Consider the following 15,931-nt stretch of genomic DNA (forward strand, 5'->3'; position numbering starts at 1 on the left):
ATGGAGGAGGGGGTAGTGACAGCGTCGAATGATGGAGTGATCAGAGAGGGAGGCAGGGGCTTGGGCGCGGCGGAGGTTGGTTGTCGTCACCGGGAATCGAGCGGAAAAAGTTGGCGAGAGAGGGGAGAGTGAAGTCGGCAGCGACGCTCTTCAACGGAGAGAGAAAGGTGAAGGCGACGAGAGAAGACTCAGGATTTGGGTTCACTAGTTGAGTGGGTGCGTGAGAAACTGAGAATGGAGGAAGAGAGGAAATGACGGTGGTGGCCGGCAGATCGACGGGCGGTGGTGGCCGAGAATTTTTGAAGAGAAGGGAGGCGGCTGGTAGGTGGGGGGAGGAGAGAGAGAGAAGAAGTAGGAAATGAGTTTTAGGTAGGTAATTAGTGATTAAATTAAGGCTTAAGTGAATCCTTATTATTTTTCCAAAATAGAAACGTGCTACATAGGTTGGGACAACCCAAAATAGAATACGTGTCATAAATAATGGGACGGAGGGAGTAACTAATTTGTGATAATGTGTTAAGTATGAGCAGTACAATTTGTATAGATTAGCTAACTAATTGGTTCATTTTATGAGATTCCTAAGGTCACATTTTTTCTTGTTAATAAACAAATAAATTTAAAGATAATATTACAATGAACTCAAATTTGAAATATTTAGTCTTAAACACAGTGGCGGAGCCAGGAATTAATTTGGGAGGGGCTGAACTTACACGGGGGTACCGCCCCCGAGAATTTTTTTCGGGCATTCCGTATATTTAAGGCATTATTTTATTAAAAGACAAGCATAATAGTAATAATTAATAAAGAACAACATTTTCATAGATTATATAATTTAAATATATAACAAATTAGTTTCAATACATTACAAATTTTTTTGGGACATTCTGTATTTTTAAAGCATTTTTTATTAAAAGACGAGCATAATAGTAATTATAAAGAACAACATTTTCATATACTATATAGTTTCAATATATTACAAATTAATTTCAATACATTACAAACTTTTTTTTTTGTCATTTCGTACATTTTAGGCATTTTTTATTAATAGACAAGCATAATAACAATAATAACGAACAATATTTTCATAAATTATATATTTTCAATAAATTACAAGCTAGAATCAATAATAATAAAAGACAAGCATAATAATAATAGCAAACAATTTTTTTTTTGGGCATTCCATTCATTTTAGGCATTTTCTATTAAAAGACAAGCATAATAGTGATAATAATGTATAATATTTTTATAAATTATACTCCCTCCGTCCATGAAAGAACTTCCTAGGAGGGAGTGACACGGGTTTTAATAAAATGTTGTATAGTGTATTGAGAGTTGAGAAAAAGTTGTAAAGTGTATTGAGAATTGTGAAAAAGTATTAATAATTTATTGTGTTGTTTTAATTAATGTTATTTGAGTGGTGGGAATTGTCTTAAAAGGGGAGTATTTTTTAAGTGGTGGGGTATTGTCCCAAAATAGGAAAAAGTAGGAAGTTCTTTCGTGGACGTCCCGAAATAGAAAAATAGGAAGTTCTTTCGTGGACGGAGGGAGTATATATGTTTATATTATAAAAGAAATTTGTTTTACAAAAGTTGACTAGTTTGTTATATTCTTCTATTTATAATTAATTTAAGGATAATTGTGTTATTTAAAACTATAATATATAAATTCAAAATTTGGGGGAGCCCATGCTTAAACATTAACCATTCTACTATTAAATCAATACATTTTAAGGTCACAATTACTCACATAAAGTCTTTCAACCAAGACTTTGTTTAATTAGATTGCCAGTTGGTAAATCTCTCTTAGTCAAGAATAAGATGCTCTCATTCAGCTAATCTGTCCAAAATTTTGGCAATTAAGATAAAAGCAAACAAAAAGCAGGAATTACATCTATGAAGACCGAAGATGTTCCAAAATTGTGGCAATTAAAATAGAAAGAAAGAAAGAAAAAAGAAAGGCAGAAATAATTTAGGCCTCACCAGCTTTATCCCTAACATCGTTATCCTCTTTGATAGATGACGCCAGAAAAGAGTGTCCTCGAATAGAATAAGGCAAGAAAAGTCCTTAAAGTGAGTAGAAAAAGGACACTAAAAATAATTGGAAAATGTGCCAAATCACTCCACTACACATGGAGATCGCCCATATCCCACACATATTATACATACCATGCTTACAAGGCTTTGAGTTGAGTGGATTAACACCATCTCATTTCTTCAATCCTCTTCACTTTTCTGCCCTGAGAAAATAGGAGAAATTTCTTAGGGGCTCCCAAGATTTCAGCTGTAACACCAAGAGAAAAACTGTTTTTGAAGTTGGATTTAAGTTTTGCAGGAAAAGATGTTAGAAGGGAAAGCTTTGATAGAAGACACAGATATGCCACTGAAGATGCAGATCCAAGCAATGGCCTCTGCTTCTCAGGCTTTGGATCTCTACGATGTTCTTGACTGCAAATCCATAGCTGCCCACATCAAGAAGGTCAGATTTTCCTTTTTCTAATTTCTAATTTTGGAATTTCAAGATTCCATTTTGATGTTTGGCGTTGAGGTTTGTTTGGTGGCAGGAGTTTGACAAGAAGTATGGGAGTGGATGGCAGTGTGTGGTGGGATCCAACTTTGGGTGCTTTTTCACTCACTCCAAAGGGAGCTTCATATATTTCACACTAGAGACTCTCAACTTCCTCATCTTCAAAGGTGCTTCTTAGTGATAGAGAGGGAAGCTGTGTTAGGACTATAGGAAGGAAGACAACATTGGTGTTCATTTTCTTTTTCTTTTTTTAACTTTTTCTGTTATTGAGGAGCTCCTTTTGATGTTCCTCATGTGCAGAAGCTTAGGTTGTAACAAAATATGATGTACTGCTCTGGGCTTCTTCATGAGAAAGAATTTGACTGAGTTTGTATAATCAGGAAAGTCTTGAGGCCCTAAAAACTTATGATCTAGAAGATAAAGTTTCAAGAAGGTGCTAGTTCGTTTTTTGGAGCATGGATTAGAACAATGAGTAGAAAAATCTAGATGACTAGATGAAAGTGCCATTTTTTTGTCTGTGATATAATGAACTCTGTTCTGGGAAATGATATACTAATATTTTTCTAGTACCTAAGGCTTCACATGGCTCAACCACTGCATTCTCAGAATAAGTCTTCACCAAATTTGTTTTGGCAAAGCTCACAACTCTCTTTAAATAAATGATTAATTACCAGTGATAACATGGCGTTTCTACATGGCATAAAAATGTTGTAACTACAACCTTGTCTTATTTTATTCTTTTCACTTATAACATCAACAGTTTTCATCAACTTTTTACAAGTGTTTTGCGTTAATGGAGTTCATAGCAAAACAATAGAAAAAGAGAGGGGGGATGGGGGACCAAGCCTAGGAGAGCATAAAATACTGGAAATCAAAGTTATCAAACAATAGAATCACGTGAGGTAGCATGAAACAAATCACCTCATGTTGTGTTTTGGATGATGACAGAGTGAGTGTGACTAAAGGGGGCTACTAAAGAAATTGAATACGATAGAGGAGCCTAAAGAGTAAAGGGGGCTACTAAAGAAATGTTAATTTCCCTACATATTTCAACAACACAAAAGCATGCATATACTTATAGTTAATGGCAACATTTCTACACCACATAGCTGAAAAACATACCTTAGATGACAGCATTAAGCAACGGCTTGTTTGAAAAATGCGCTTCCAAGTGTCCAACGACGAGGTCTGCCAATGTCTTGCGCGTTTCATATGTGCTAGCTCCAGCATGTGGGGAGAGGACGACGTTATCAAGCTGAGCTAGTAGATCAGGCACCTCAGGTTCGTGTTCCAACACATCTAGCCCAGCTCCTCCCAACCGGCCCTCAGCAAGGGCAGAGATCAACTCAGCTTGATCAATGTGGGAGCCTCTCGCGATGTTGATGATAATCCCATCTCTACCTAAGGCGTCCATGACACCACGATTGACAATGTGGTGAGTCTCACGCGTTAATGCACACGACACAACAATGATCTGGGAGTCCGAGGCCAAGTCAGTGAGAGAAGGGTAGTATTTGTATCTTGAATTTGGTTTTAGTGAACGAGAGTGGTATCCAATTCGACACCCAAAAGCTTCGGCTCTCTTAGCTATGGCTGAACCAATCCTTCCCAATCCAATGATGCCAACTGATTTGCCACTGAACTGAAGAAATGTGAAGGAAACAGATACCAAGATTATTACTTTACCAATGGAACACAATAATCATTTTAAATCTTTCCTAGAGAACTTACACACAGAAGGGCTGACTTCCCATATAAAATCACAACCAAAGCTTCAAAATGCCTCATTTTCAAATCCCAAATTTTCACCTAAGTAGAACTTGCTCGTCTCAGGGTGAGTCAGTTGATGTTGAGATGATACACATTCATCGTTGCCTTCAATCTACGAGCTACATGAAATCTATACTTACAAGATTTATTTCCAACACTTCAAGAGCCATCACTCGATCTGAAGCTTCAAAATGTATCATTTCCTTTTCATTCATCTTAAATTTTCCAATCTATATTAATTGAATTCCAATCACTGTAAATAACATACTCCATTTGTCCACGACATCGTTCTACTTTTATCATTTTAATATGTCCACGATATTGTTTTCACTTTTATTTATAGCAGTAGGGTTCACAAACTTCTATTCACAACATCACTATTATCAACTAGTATTCATCACTTTTTCAAAACTCAAGTGTGAAAATTATATCGTGAACGGAGGGAGTAATTGATTTGATTTGTACATCTTTATAGGAAAGGTGCAAGAAGGGGAAAAAAAAGGGGAAAGAAACAAACCATTCATTCAGATAACATACGGAAAATAAAATCAAAATATCCAACGAAATCCATTCCTGAAAAATTCGGCAAATTCCCAAAATCTATCGCAATAGCCAATAATAATTGAAATCAACTGAAAATTTTTACCTTTGAAGTCAACTTGAAATCAGCATTCTTCCACTCAGCACTCCTGACGTGCTGGTCCGCCGCACAAATCCGCCGCGAAGTCGCCAAAATCAGCAGAATCGCCATGTCCGCCACCTCATCCGTCAAGGCGTCGGGGGTGTAAGTTACCCTAATTCCCCTCTCCCGGCATCTATCCAGATCAATCTTATCGAGGCCGGAGCTGTGGCTGGCCACGATCTCAAGGAGCGGTAGCGCGTCGATGATCTCGGCATCGGCGCCCTGCACGCCATTGCACACCACCGCCTTGATCGAGTTCGAGTGCTCTCCGAGGAACTCGCGGCGGAGATTCGGCGGCGATTCCCAGAATTTGAAGAGGGCGTATCGTTTGGAGAGCTCCTGCTGAAGGTACGGCGACAGCGGGCGGAGGAGAAGAACGCCGATTGGATTTGAAGTAGTTTCCATTTTCACCTTTTTGGTGGTTTAGAGATTTCGATTGGGTTTCGTGAGTTAATAATCAATGGCTATATTTTGTCAAAGTTGGCACGTCAATATTATCGCGATTGTTTAAAATATTTTTCTCTATATCTATCATGTAGAAGTAAGACTGCCATTGTATTCTATATTTGCGAAAAAATACAGCCATGGCAGCTTATGCAGCTCTGATGTCTCTTATGCATACTATCCACCACATCCAGCATCATCCTCTCCTTCCTATTTCTCTGCAAAAAACTCAAGCTCAATCTCTCTCTGAAAACATTGCTTTCCTTGAGGAATTTCTTCAGGGTCACAACGATGACTACAAGGACGAAGCAGATGGATTGGAGCGTCGCATTGCAGATGCAGCTTACGCAGCAGAAGATGCGATCGAATCACATATCGAGGATCAAATTCTAGCTGAATCCATGGATAACGGGAAAGAGATCAGCACCGTTGACTTGTATGAACGTCTGCAGAAATCGATAGAAGAACTGGATTCGATCAAGGAAGAGGCGATGGAGAAGAAGCAGAGAACGAGAGCTCCAGATCAGACGACGCAGAGGAGGAGTTCGTCGTCATCAAAGGCCGTTGATTCCAACACCTTGGTGGGCGTTGACGACGTGGTGTACGAGTTGATGGACAAGCTGACCGGAGGAGAATCCCGCCGTGAGGTCATCCCTATCGTGGGGATGGGCGGGATTGGTAAGACTACTCTTGCTAGAAATGTTTACCGGAATCAGACTATTGTGCAGCACTTTGATATTCTTGTTTGGGTTACAATTTCTCAAGAATACAATTTGAAAGAATTACTTTTAGAGCTTCTCCAAGTGGAGCAGGGGAGTCTTTCCAAACTGACTGAAAATGAATTAGGAGAAAAGTTACACAAGAAATTATCAAGTAGGAGGTATTTGATTGTAATTGATGACATTTGGGATATCAAAATTTGGGATAAACTGAAATTTTACTTTCCCGATTACAATGATGGGAGTCGAATACTGCTTACTACAAGGCTTTCAAAGTTGGCCTTTCAGGTCTCTGATTCTCAGGGCATTCAAGTGGGATTCCTGGATAAGCACGACAGTTGGAATCTCTTCTGCAAAATTGTGTTTGGGGAAGAAATCAACTGCCCTCACGAACTTGAGCGATTAGGGAGGAAGATCGTGGAGAGCTGCAAAGGTCTTCCGTTGTCGATTGATGTGATCGGAGGGCTCTTAGCAAGATCTCCGCGGACGCAACAATTTTGGAAACACATTGCAGAAAATCTGAGCTCGGTAGTGAACTCAGACGACGATGAGCATTGCTTGAAAGTATTATACACGAGTTATAATAGCCTGCCACTTCATTTGAAGCCATGTTTTCTCTACATGAGTGTTGCTAAAGAAGACAGGGAGATTGCTGTCTCCAACTTCACTAAAATGTGGGTTGCCGAGGGATTTCTAAAGCCGATTGGTGGGAAAACCTCGCAAGAGGTGGCGGAAGAGTGCTTAGAAGAGCTTGTTGGTAGAAATCTCATTTTAGTTCAAGAGCGTGACTTTTATGGAAAGCTCAAGTTATTCAAACTCCATGATCTCGTGAGAGACTTATGCTTGAGAGAAGCTAAGAGGCAGAAGTTTGGTTGCAGATTATCCAAAGTGTATTCAAAGGAATATTCAAACTCCAATCTCCAACATCAAACGCAAGATATTTTTAAAAGAGTTAATTTGCGGTATATTGATGTTCGAAGACCTGGAATGATCCCTTCTTCGATCTCTTTGCTTTGGTACCTGCAGACAGTGATGGTTGAATCTGGGAAGAATGGTGTCGTGCCGTCTGAAATTTGGAAAATGCGTCAGCTCAAGCATGTTGAAATCAAGCCGAGGCTTGAGCTCCCGAGTCCCCCTGTTGATGAGGTTGTGGTTTTGGAAAACTTAGAGACGCTCCACACGGTACATGATTTCAGATGCCGTGGAGAGGTGGTTGAGAGGATTCCCAATATCAAGAAACTGCGAATAACGTATTGGGAAGTGAGTGAGGACAGTTTGGATGAATACAGTCTCAACAAAATTGAGCTTCTGCATAAACTGAGTTCACTTAGTGTGAGCAACTATGTGAGCCGATTATCTCCTGTGTTTTCAGAGATGAGCTTACCACAATCTGTGAGGAAGTTGAGCTTACGGGGCACGCATCTCCAGTGGGGGGTGATGACAGAGATGGTGGGTTGGTTGCCTTGGCTTCAGGTGCTGAGGCTGAGGGAATATGCCTGCGTAGGAAGTGAGTGGTGTACGGTGGAAGGGCAGTTCTGCAGGCTCAAATTATTGGAGATAAGTGAGGGTGAGGATTTGGAGTGTTGGGAGACGGAGAGCTCCCACTTTCCGGTCCTTGAGCACCTTCGCCTTGGATACATGCGTAGGCTCAAGGAGATCCCTTCGGACATAGGAGACATTCCGACGCTCAAGTCAATTCAGTTGGATAGGTTTTGCAGCGATGCAGCCTTTCGTTCTGCAAAACAGATCCGAGTTGAGCAAGAGGAACTTGGGAATGAGGACCTTCGAATTCAACTTCCTTGCTAAGCTGACCAAGATGAAGATTGAAGATGAAAATTGATGTGTTTGCTATATCAATCTTGTCGAGATTCTCTTGTTCAACCATTTCATTGTCTTGTTATCGTGCATGATTGCAATTTATGTTGTTTTCTAAGAACTCGTTTCATGAGAAGAGTTGTTAAACCTTTTGTTTTTGGCCACCCGATTAATGTAATCATAGCATAGTTCCCCTCAAAGAAATGTAATCATATCATAATTAGCCCCCAAACACACAACTAGCTCTAACAAAATTTACAAAATCAAATTAAACAATATGGAAATTACAAGGAAAAGTAGGCAGCAAATTAACTTGGATTAATTAATTAGCAGCCGGTTTATCGCCGAAGTTCCTTCGCAAACATGTTAGGAAAAGAATCAGGAAATGAGTTTGTCGGAAAATCAAAGGTATTTGTCCAATTACAGTTGCCATCATCTATTGAGAGAATCATTCCTCCTTCTTTATCCCATGCGGATTCCTCACTCGATTTTGCGTGTTGAGCAAATCTGAGAGTATCCAATTCCGTGGCTACTTCTTTCATGTACGGCCGGTTCTTACCGTTCAAATTCAGACATCTCTGCGCAAGCTTCGCTACCGCAACTACACATTCCTTCTCACCTTGCCCCAACACCACTCGATCGTCTAGAATCGAGTTGAGTTTGTCCTCGCTCATCGACGACAAGAAACGTAAAACTAGACTCTTCTGCTCTTCTTCTGTCTCCGGTGAAGATATTATCGGCTTCAATCCGGTTAGAAGCTCGACAAGAACAACCCCAAAACTGTACACATCGCTCTTCTCTGTGAACTGATTGGACTGGAAATATTCCGGATCTATGTACCCAAAAGTTCCATTCACATTGGTAGTTAGGTGAGTCTGGTCCACAGGCATGGACTTGGAAGCCCCGAAATCCGACACCTTGGCCACGTATTTCTCATCCAAGAGTATATTAGACGACTTGATGTCTCTGTGGAAGATGGGGAGCGACGTGGCCGAGTGCAAGTAGGCCACGGCCCCGGCCACGTCTGCTGCGATCTTCAAACGCGTGTTCCACAGGAACATAAACTCCGCATTCTCTTCATCGTGTACGAGATGGTAAAGCGTGCCATTGTGCACGTACTCGTACACGAGAAGAGGGACTCTCGTCTCCAGACAACATCCCAACAATTTGACAACGTTCCTGTGATTGATCTGCGATAGTATCACAACCTCGTTGATGAACTGCTCCACGACGTGCTTGGATTTGCGCTCTTCGACGAATTGGGATTTCTTGATGGCCACTATCTGGCCGTCGGATAACATTCCTTTGTAGACCGTGCCCTGGCCACCTCGGCCAAGTATGCGGCTGTCGTTGAAGCGATCCGTGGCTTTCTCCAACTCCTTAGCCGTGAAAATTCGTATGTTTCCGAGGATGGCTTCGTTGACTGAAGCTTGTTGCTTTAGTAAGAGACCACCATTTTGCTTGAAGAAGTTGTCTCGACGCTTTCGATTCTTCCTCTTTCTCATAAACTTGGCCAGCAGAAAGGAGAGCGACAACAACGTTGTGAAACCCATCCCAGATATTAAACCTGTAATAAACAAGTGATCAAACACATAAGCCAAATCTTGCATCTGTGAAATGACAATCATGTCTCAAGCATTGATAGGCCGGCTTGCATCTATAAAATGATAGTAACGCCACAACATAAAAACAAAAGCAGGAATACACAAAAAACAAAACAAAAAATGAAAACGCTTAAGGAGGAGTTTACTGTTAGTCTTTTCATAGTAAGAATCAGTCAACTGCATTTCCCTCTCTGTCCTAGTCACACAAAAAACAAAACAAAAAAAAGACTATCAATTCATTGGTTTTGCCTTTAGCCTCGATCCTTAATTATACTTTACACACCCTAAATAAAATAAGAAATAAAGGCCGCTTATACAATGATTATTAAATATTTATATGGGACCTTTCAATTGAACCTAAAAATAAAGAATAATATCTTAAATAAAATACAATTTTTTAATATATAATAGTAATTTTTTTTGTCTCTTATTTCTATCTCGGGGCCTTGGACGATTGCACTCCTAATTAGACCCAATACCGACCTACGTGATACATATTTTTATGAAAAATGAGAAAAGTTGTTACATACGTACATATTTTAAAATGAATGAGATTAATGCAGCACATGTACATATTTGATAGAATTTGAGGAGAAATACCTATCGACAGTTTACTGAGCTTGGGAATGACGGCGACACAGCCAATAGTATTCTTCCCGGCGTTACCAAGATAGCCCGGCGGGCATCTGCAGATATAATCTCCGGGCGTATTGGTACAAATTCCGGTGGCGTGGCACGGATTCTTCTCACACTCGTCAATATCTAAACATAGATAGAGGTAATTATTGAGAAGAAGCAAGGAGGCAATATACTTCTTTTATCCATAAAAATTGTAGCATGGTTTGGGAGCAGTGATTGTTATAAAATTGAGTGAATTAATGGATTCATCAAAGTTGATGTAAACGAGTTTTACAACGTAAGGAATAGTTAAAAAAGAAAAAAATCAGACATACCTTGGCAACCAGGAGGAAGGTAAGGATTGCCCTGGTATCCCCGAAAGCAGCTACACCGGTATCCTCCGATTCCACCACTCGCATTAACGCAGTGGCTGTTGTTCAGGCAAGCAAAGCCGCCCAAACTCGGGGCGTCGCTGCAGCTGCGCGTCCCGATCCTCCAGTCGAGGACCACCGTCCGATTCTTCATCCAAGTATACCTCGGCACGCCCGGCGTGTAAAGCTCCGAAACCGGGTGAAACGCGGAGCTGTCTTTCTCCCCGAGAAACGAATAGCTGCAACGCGCATCCTCCGTGCTCGCCCACATGTTCTTGAGCCCGGAGACGGACACGTTGAGGAAGACGGTCCCCTTGGGCACCGCAACCTGGCAGCACGCGTTTCCGGGGCAGGAGGTGTTGCCGACGCTGAGATTGTTGGTGGAGCAGAAGGTGACGCAGCCGCCGACGAAGTCCCTGCGCGCCACGCCGGCGTGGAAGCCTTCGAGCACGGTGAGGTCGGTGCAGCCGACCTGCGTCACGGTGTTGAGGTCGGATATAGTGTAAGGGGATCCGGCGAGGTCCATGATGGTGATATTGGTGGGGACGTAGCGGTAGTTCTCGCAGCGGTGGGCGTACACGGGGTTTTTAATCCGGATCTTGGATTTGGAGATGTTGACGACGCGGTAGGTGGCGGCGCCGGAGAGGTGGAGGAAGAGCCTGTGGGTGGAGGTTGAGGTGTTGCAGGAGAGGTCGAAGCCTGGGATGGAGCAGTTTGAGGCGATGCCGAAAGGGTATGGGATTCTCACGTCTCCGCATTTTCCCGGGCAACCTGGTTTTGTTCTGGTGAAGGAGGAGTTGGATGCTGCTGAGGAAACAAGGTAATACAACAACAACAACAACAACAGCTGAAGCAGAGCCATTGTGTGTTATTGCAAAATTTGTTAACTTATTTATTAATGTTGTTTGTTTGAGTAATGCTCGAATTCATTTCCTTTTCGTAGAATATAGAGAAATAGGTGGGGAGTGTTTATATGAAACAAGGAAGAAACGGTTGGATAAATCGTCATCCACTGCAGGCGCCTCATTGTACGAAATAATAATTAAATGATCATGGATATGAGATTAGTGAACACTAAGTCTTTGTATATATTTCACCAAGATTCTAGTCAACACGAATATGTGCATATAAGATTCATAAATATGATTCAAGTTTCGGCTAATATGCATGCAGTTTTAATAAACTAAATGGAAAGACCCTACGTCGTATCGCATAATTAATACTTTTTTCGTCCCATTAAAAACGGGCACTGTTTTTGGACACATATTATTATATAAGTTTTAATTAAGTGTGGTCCACAAAATTAATGAATTAATTAATATAAGACTTTCTTCTACCTGACTTCTTCTTCTTCAACCTAACTTCTCATTGCATCTAGGCAACAGCGACGGCGACGCCAGCGTCGGCGGTCACCCTCACCCAAACCAAACTTCACCCCTCGATCTCTCTCTCTCTCTCTCTCTCACACAGGCGAACCAAAACTCCAACAATGAATAGAGTGAGGAAAGCAACAGAATTGAACCAGATTTCAACTCTGAAACTTTCATTTCTAGCTAGTCAGCATAAATGACGGTCGATTGTGTATCTGAAATCGAACCAAATTTAAGATCTAAAATCATATCTGCTTGAAGTAAGGCAATCAATGCAAAATTGTGTATCTGAATGCGGATGGCTATTGCCTTATGTTAGCCGGAGAAAAGGGAGATAAGGGAGAGGTTGAGGGGCGAGAGGCGGCGGCTGTCGCTGGAAGTTTTGAGGGGAAGGCACCGACGTTTTCGGTGTTTGTGTATGTGTGCGCAATGAGAAAGAGAGAGGTGAGTGAGAAGGAGGTCAGGGGGTGGGGCGGCGGTTGGCGCTGTTGTCGTCCGCCGAAGGAGAAGTGGGAGGGACTGTGTTGCGGGGAGGTGGCTGAGTGTGTGTTTTGTGTATGTTTATTTAAAAAGGGTTTAGGTTTAGTTTGAAATTATAATTAGATTAATTAATTAAGCTTAATTAAATAATAAATATTCTTATTTTGAGAAAGTGACAACTTTTAATGAAAAGGTGGCCACTTTTATTGGAACAGAGGGAGTATTATTTTATTTTATTTGATAAAATTAAAAAAATTAAATATAATAGTATCTATTTATTTAATTTTTTAATCAATAATTTGGTCTATTTAATTCTACAATTATAGTAAAACATCTTTAAAATAATACTCAATAAACTAATAAATTTATTTAATCCCAACTTGGGTGTCAATTAAAAAAATAATTAATTTTAACAAAATAATATAATAGAATAATATTTTTTTAGAAACCCCCTTTACAAATATACCCTATTTATTTATATAACAGTGAATTATTGTTATTTTCAGTTATCTAGTTAAGTAGATTCTATAATAATAATAATAATAATAATAATAATAATAATAATAATAATAATAATAATAATAATAATAATAATAATAATAATAATAATAATAATAATAATAATAATAATAATAATTTTTGGAAAAGGTAATGTAATTAATTAATATCTTTTTATAGTATTTAATATCTAATGAATTAATATATTCTTCTAAATATATAGTATGTAATTTATATAATTATCCTTAAAAGTAAATCTATAATAGAGATATAATAGGAATCTGTATTTTGTGTGCAAGCTATGCAAGTTAGTTATAATCAATTTATCATAAAAATATGTGAATTCCTCATCGTCATATTATTATTATTATTATTATTATTATTATTATTATTATTATTATTATTATTATTATTATTATTATTATTATTATTATTATTATTATTATTATTATTATTAATATTATTAAATTTGGCCCAAATTAATTATACTTGAAAGTAAAAAATTAATTACGTGGCAATTCAAAAAACATAAATTTTTTGAATATGCATGCAGGAGCCAATCTATTCGCGATTAGTAGGTATATTTTATGTATTTATAACCTTTTAAAGTATGATTAGAGAAGGTTTTGTAACAACCTAAATCCATATATATATATATATATATATATATATATATATATATAGGGTGGGGTTAAAATAGAAACCCCCCTTAAGATGAGAACTAGGAACCACATCTAAACCACTGATTTTATTAAAATAAAGGGTTGAGATTAAATTAGAGATGCACATTAAAATATATACTGTAAATGTATTTTTAATTAAAAGGGTAGAAATGTAAAGAGTGAAATTAAAATTTACATGCCCATTTCGTGAATTACATTTCTCAATTTCACTTTCACTTTCATCTAGGGCTTGAGAATCAAAAAAATCGCAGGCATCTGTGCAGTCGACGAAGGACCGATCTGCACGCCGGCGACGAAGCATCGGTCACAGGGTGTTCTCCGACGGCGGTTTCGTTGATCTGTGCAAGGGCTGTGCAAGGTTCGAAATTTTCCTTCTTGTACAAGGTTTGAAATTTTAGCGATCTGTACAAATTGGATCTTCTCCGGCGTGCAGGAGGCGGCGGCGGAAGAATTCCGATTAATCAAGGAGGCGGCGGCGTCCGAGTATTCCAAGGAGGAGGCGGCAGAACCTTTGGGCTTTTCCAAAGTTAGGTATTATAAGTGCATAGATGTTTTATGTAATTGCATAGCTGTTTGTTTGATTTGGTTTTATTTGATTCAAAATTGAGATATGCACGATTTGGCTTCAATCGATTCTGGCAGATTTTGTTAATTTTTGTAGAATTTAGTAGATGATGGGTGTTGTTGATTTGCATAGATGAAAGATGGTGATGCATAGATGTTGGATTGTGTTTCATATTTATTATTTTTTGCGATTATTTGTTTGATTTGCATAGGTGAATGATTATGATGCATAGATGTTGGATATGTGTGCATAAATGGCAAAAATTCATACGTTTTTTCGTTTTCTTTATTAGAGTTACATATTCTATGGTTGTGATGCATAGATGTTGGAGCGTGATGCATAGATATACAAATGAAATGTGCGTAGTTCTGTTTTTGTTACATTTTTTGAAGTTGTTAGTGCATAGATGTTGGATCGGGTTGCATAGTTATAATTTATTGCGATTCTTTGATAGGTTTTGTTTGATTTTCATAGATGAAGCATTGTGATGCATAGATGTTGGATATTTATGCATAAATGGGAAAAATTGAAGCATTGAGGTTGTGATGCATATATGTTGGGTATGTATTTAGACTCCATTCTCATTTAATCTCTTGTCAAGTAAACAGAGCTTTGCTTTTCTGAAGATCTGCTAATATTTTCCTCGAAAGCACATGTATTCACATGCTTAAATATATATTACTAATTATCTCGCCAGAGTTTTCTTGTTAAACCAATTACTTTTAGTGTTAATTGCAATTTGCATTCTGATTTAGTGATTTATATGGACAATGTCTTCTCAAGATGCAATCCTCTAAATGGTATGCGGGAGGTTGTAGTAAAAATTGTCGTCCCATTGTGATACTAAATTGCATGTTTTTTTAAAGTTAAGGAATCTTCTATATCCCCTTTTTACACATTATATTACAGGTGAATTTTAGAAATATTAAAAATGAAAAGAACTCGTGTATTTCAAAAATGAAAAGAACTTGTGTATTTCAGTGCTGGACTGCTTGCTATTTACAATTACACTGATTCGTTGATTGGCTTTGAAAGTTTCAACTGCTTCGCCTGAACCACATTCGTGTATAAACATATCTATTGCCTGAAAGTCTTGAACGATTAAATAGAGATTTTGGGGATGGTGAACTGTTCCCGGGTTCCCCTTTGATTTATTGTACTGTTCAGTTCCTTAGTTACTTCATATTCGTATGCGTATGTTTGGCATGCTCTGATGATGTCCGTTTCATTCATTCTCATTATCCTTGATGAGTTCTCTAATTTGTAATTGTTTTAACTCTTTTTTCCAGCCGACATATCTGAAGGTGGTGGAAAAGAACAAGTTGAAGCACAGCCAGCTCGGAGATGAAGGGGAAAGAAGCAATAGTATTATAATTCTGGCCAACATAAGAACCATTTTCTGAGACATGGTTTAGTTTTGTTTTGTTTTGTTTTTTTTTTTTTTTTTTTTGAGGAAGGTTATGTTTTGTTTTTAGTTTAATTTCAGATGCAAATAATTTTGGTTTATTCCTAGTATTGAAGGTAACATTGCGTGAAATGTCTTTGCTAACTTCATTTGACTATAGTACTTTTGTTGTGGCAAACTCTACCCCATGCTTCACTCATCTTCTTAAAAAATACTACTAATTGAAAACCATTTCGTTGGTTTGTTGTTGTTGGATTTGTTTTTTTTTTTTTTTTCCTTAAACCTGGTATTGAGAAGAATGAGATCATGATAATTCAATCAATTCTTGTACAGAACTCTTCATGTTATGGTAATATTATTATGTATAAACTGACATGTCTATGA

The 15,931-nt window shown here is 38.6% G+C and overlaps 4 protein-coding genes and 1 long non-coding RNA gene across 6 annotated transcripts; 3 read left to right on the forward strand and 2 right to left on the reverse strand.

The window, feature by feature from the left end:
• Window positions 1-1,837: 1,837 nt before the first annotated feature.
• On the reverse strand, window positions 1,838-5,380 carry LOC130992450 (glyoxylate/hydroxypyruvate/pyruvate reductase 2KGR-like). 2 transcript variants are annotated; one of them, XM_057917088.1, is made up of 3 exons: window positions 4,940-5,380; window positions 3,646-4,165; window positions 1,838-2,236 (listed from the first exon to the last, which is right to left on the reverse strand). In XM_057917088.1, exons 1-2 carry the CDS (start codon window positions 5,378-5,380, stop codon window positions 3,647-3,649), a joined length of 960 nt encoding a protein of 319 aa, XP_057773071.1. In that variant the 3' UTR covers window positions 1,838-2,236; window position 3,646. The 2 variants fall into 2 exon arrangements, with proteins under 2 accessions (XP_057773071.1, XP_057773070.1); XM_057917087.1 differs by having other exon boundaries at window positions 2,161-4,165.
• On the forward strand, window positions 1,996-2,899 carry LOC130992451 (dynein light chain 1, cytoplasmic). Its single transcript, XM_057917089.1, has 2 exons — window positions 1,996-2,475; window positions 2,561-2,899. Exons 1-2 carry the CDS (start codon window positions 2,338-2,340, stop codon window positions 2,699-2,701), a joined length of 279 nt encoding a protein of 92 aa, XP_057773072.1. The 5' UTR covers window positions 1,996-2,337; the 3' UTR covers window positions 2,702-2,899.
• Window positions 5,381-5,559: 179 nt separating the features above from the next.
• Window positions 5,560-7,944, forward strand: LOC130993796 (putative late blight resistance protein homolog R1B-14). The gene has a single exon (XM_057918832.1). It carries the CDS (start codon window positions 5,560-5,562, stop codon window positions 7,942-7,944), a length of 2,385 nt encoding a protein of 794 aa, XP_057774815.1.
• Window positions 7,945-8,142: 198 nt separating this feature from the next.
• LOC130992449 (wall-associated receptor kinase-like 1) lies at window positions 8,143-11,792 on the reverse strand. The gene is made up of 3 exons (XM_057917086.1): window positions 10,511-11,792; window positions 10,158-10,319; window positions 8,143-9,520 (listed from the first exon to the last, which is right to left on the reverse strand). The coding sequence occupies exons 1-3, from the start codon at window positions 11,406-11,408 to the stop codon at window positions 8,292-8,294; spliced, it is 2,289 nt and encodes a 762-aa protein (XP_057773069.1). The 5' UTR covers window positions 11,409-11,792; the 3' UTR covers window positions 8,143-8,291.
• Window positions 11,793-13,692: 1,900 nt separating this feature from the next.
• On the forward strand, window positions 13,693-15,812 carry LOC130992452 (uncharacterized). Its single transcript, XR_009091291.1, has 3 exons — window positions 13,693-13,935; window positions 14,011-14,108; window positions 15,432-15,812. It is a non-coding gene; the product is annotated as an uncharacterized LOC130992452 (long non-coding RNA).
• The last annotated feature ends 119 nt before the right edge of the window (window positions 15,813-15,931 follow it).

This window comes from Salvia miltiorrhiza, chromosome 7 (genome assembly GCF_028751815.1).
Source record: "Salvia miltiorrhiza cultivar Shanhuang (shh) chromosome 7, IMPLAD_Smil_shh, whole genome shotgun sequence".
Classification (NCBI taxonomy): domain Eukaryota; kingdom Viridiplantae; phylum Streptophyta; class Magnoliopsida; order Lamiales; family Lamiaceae; genus Salvia; species Salvia miltiorrhiza.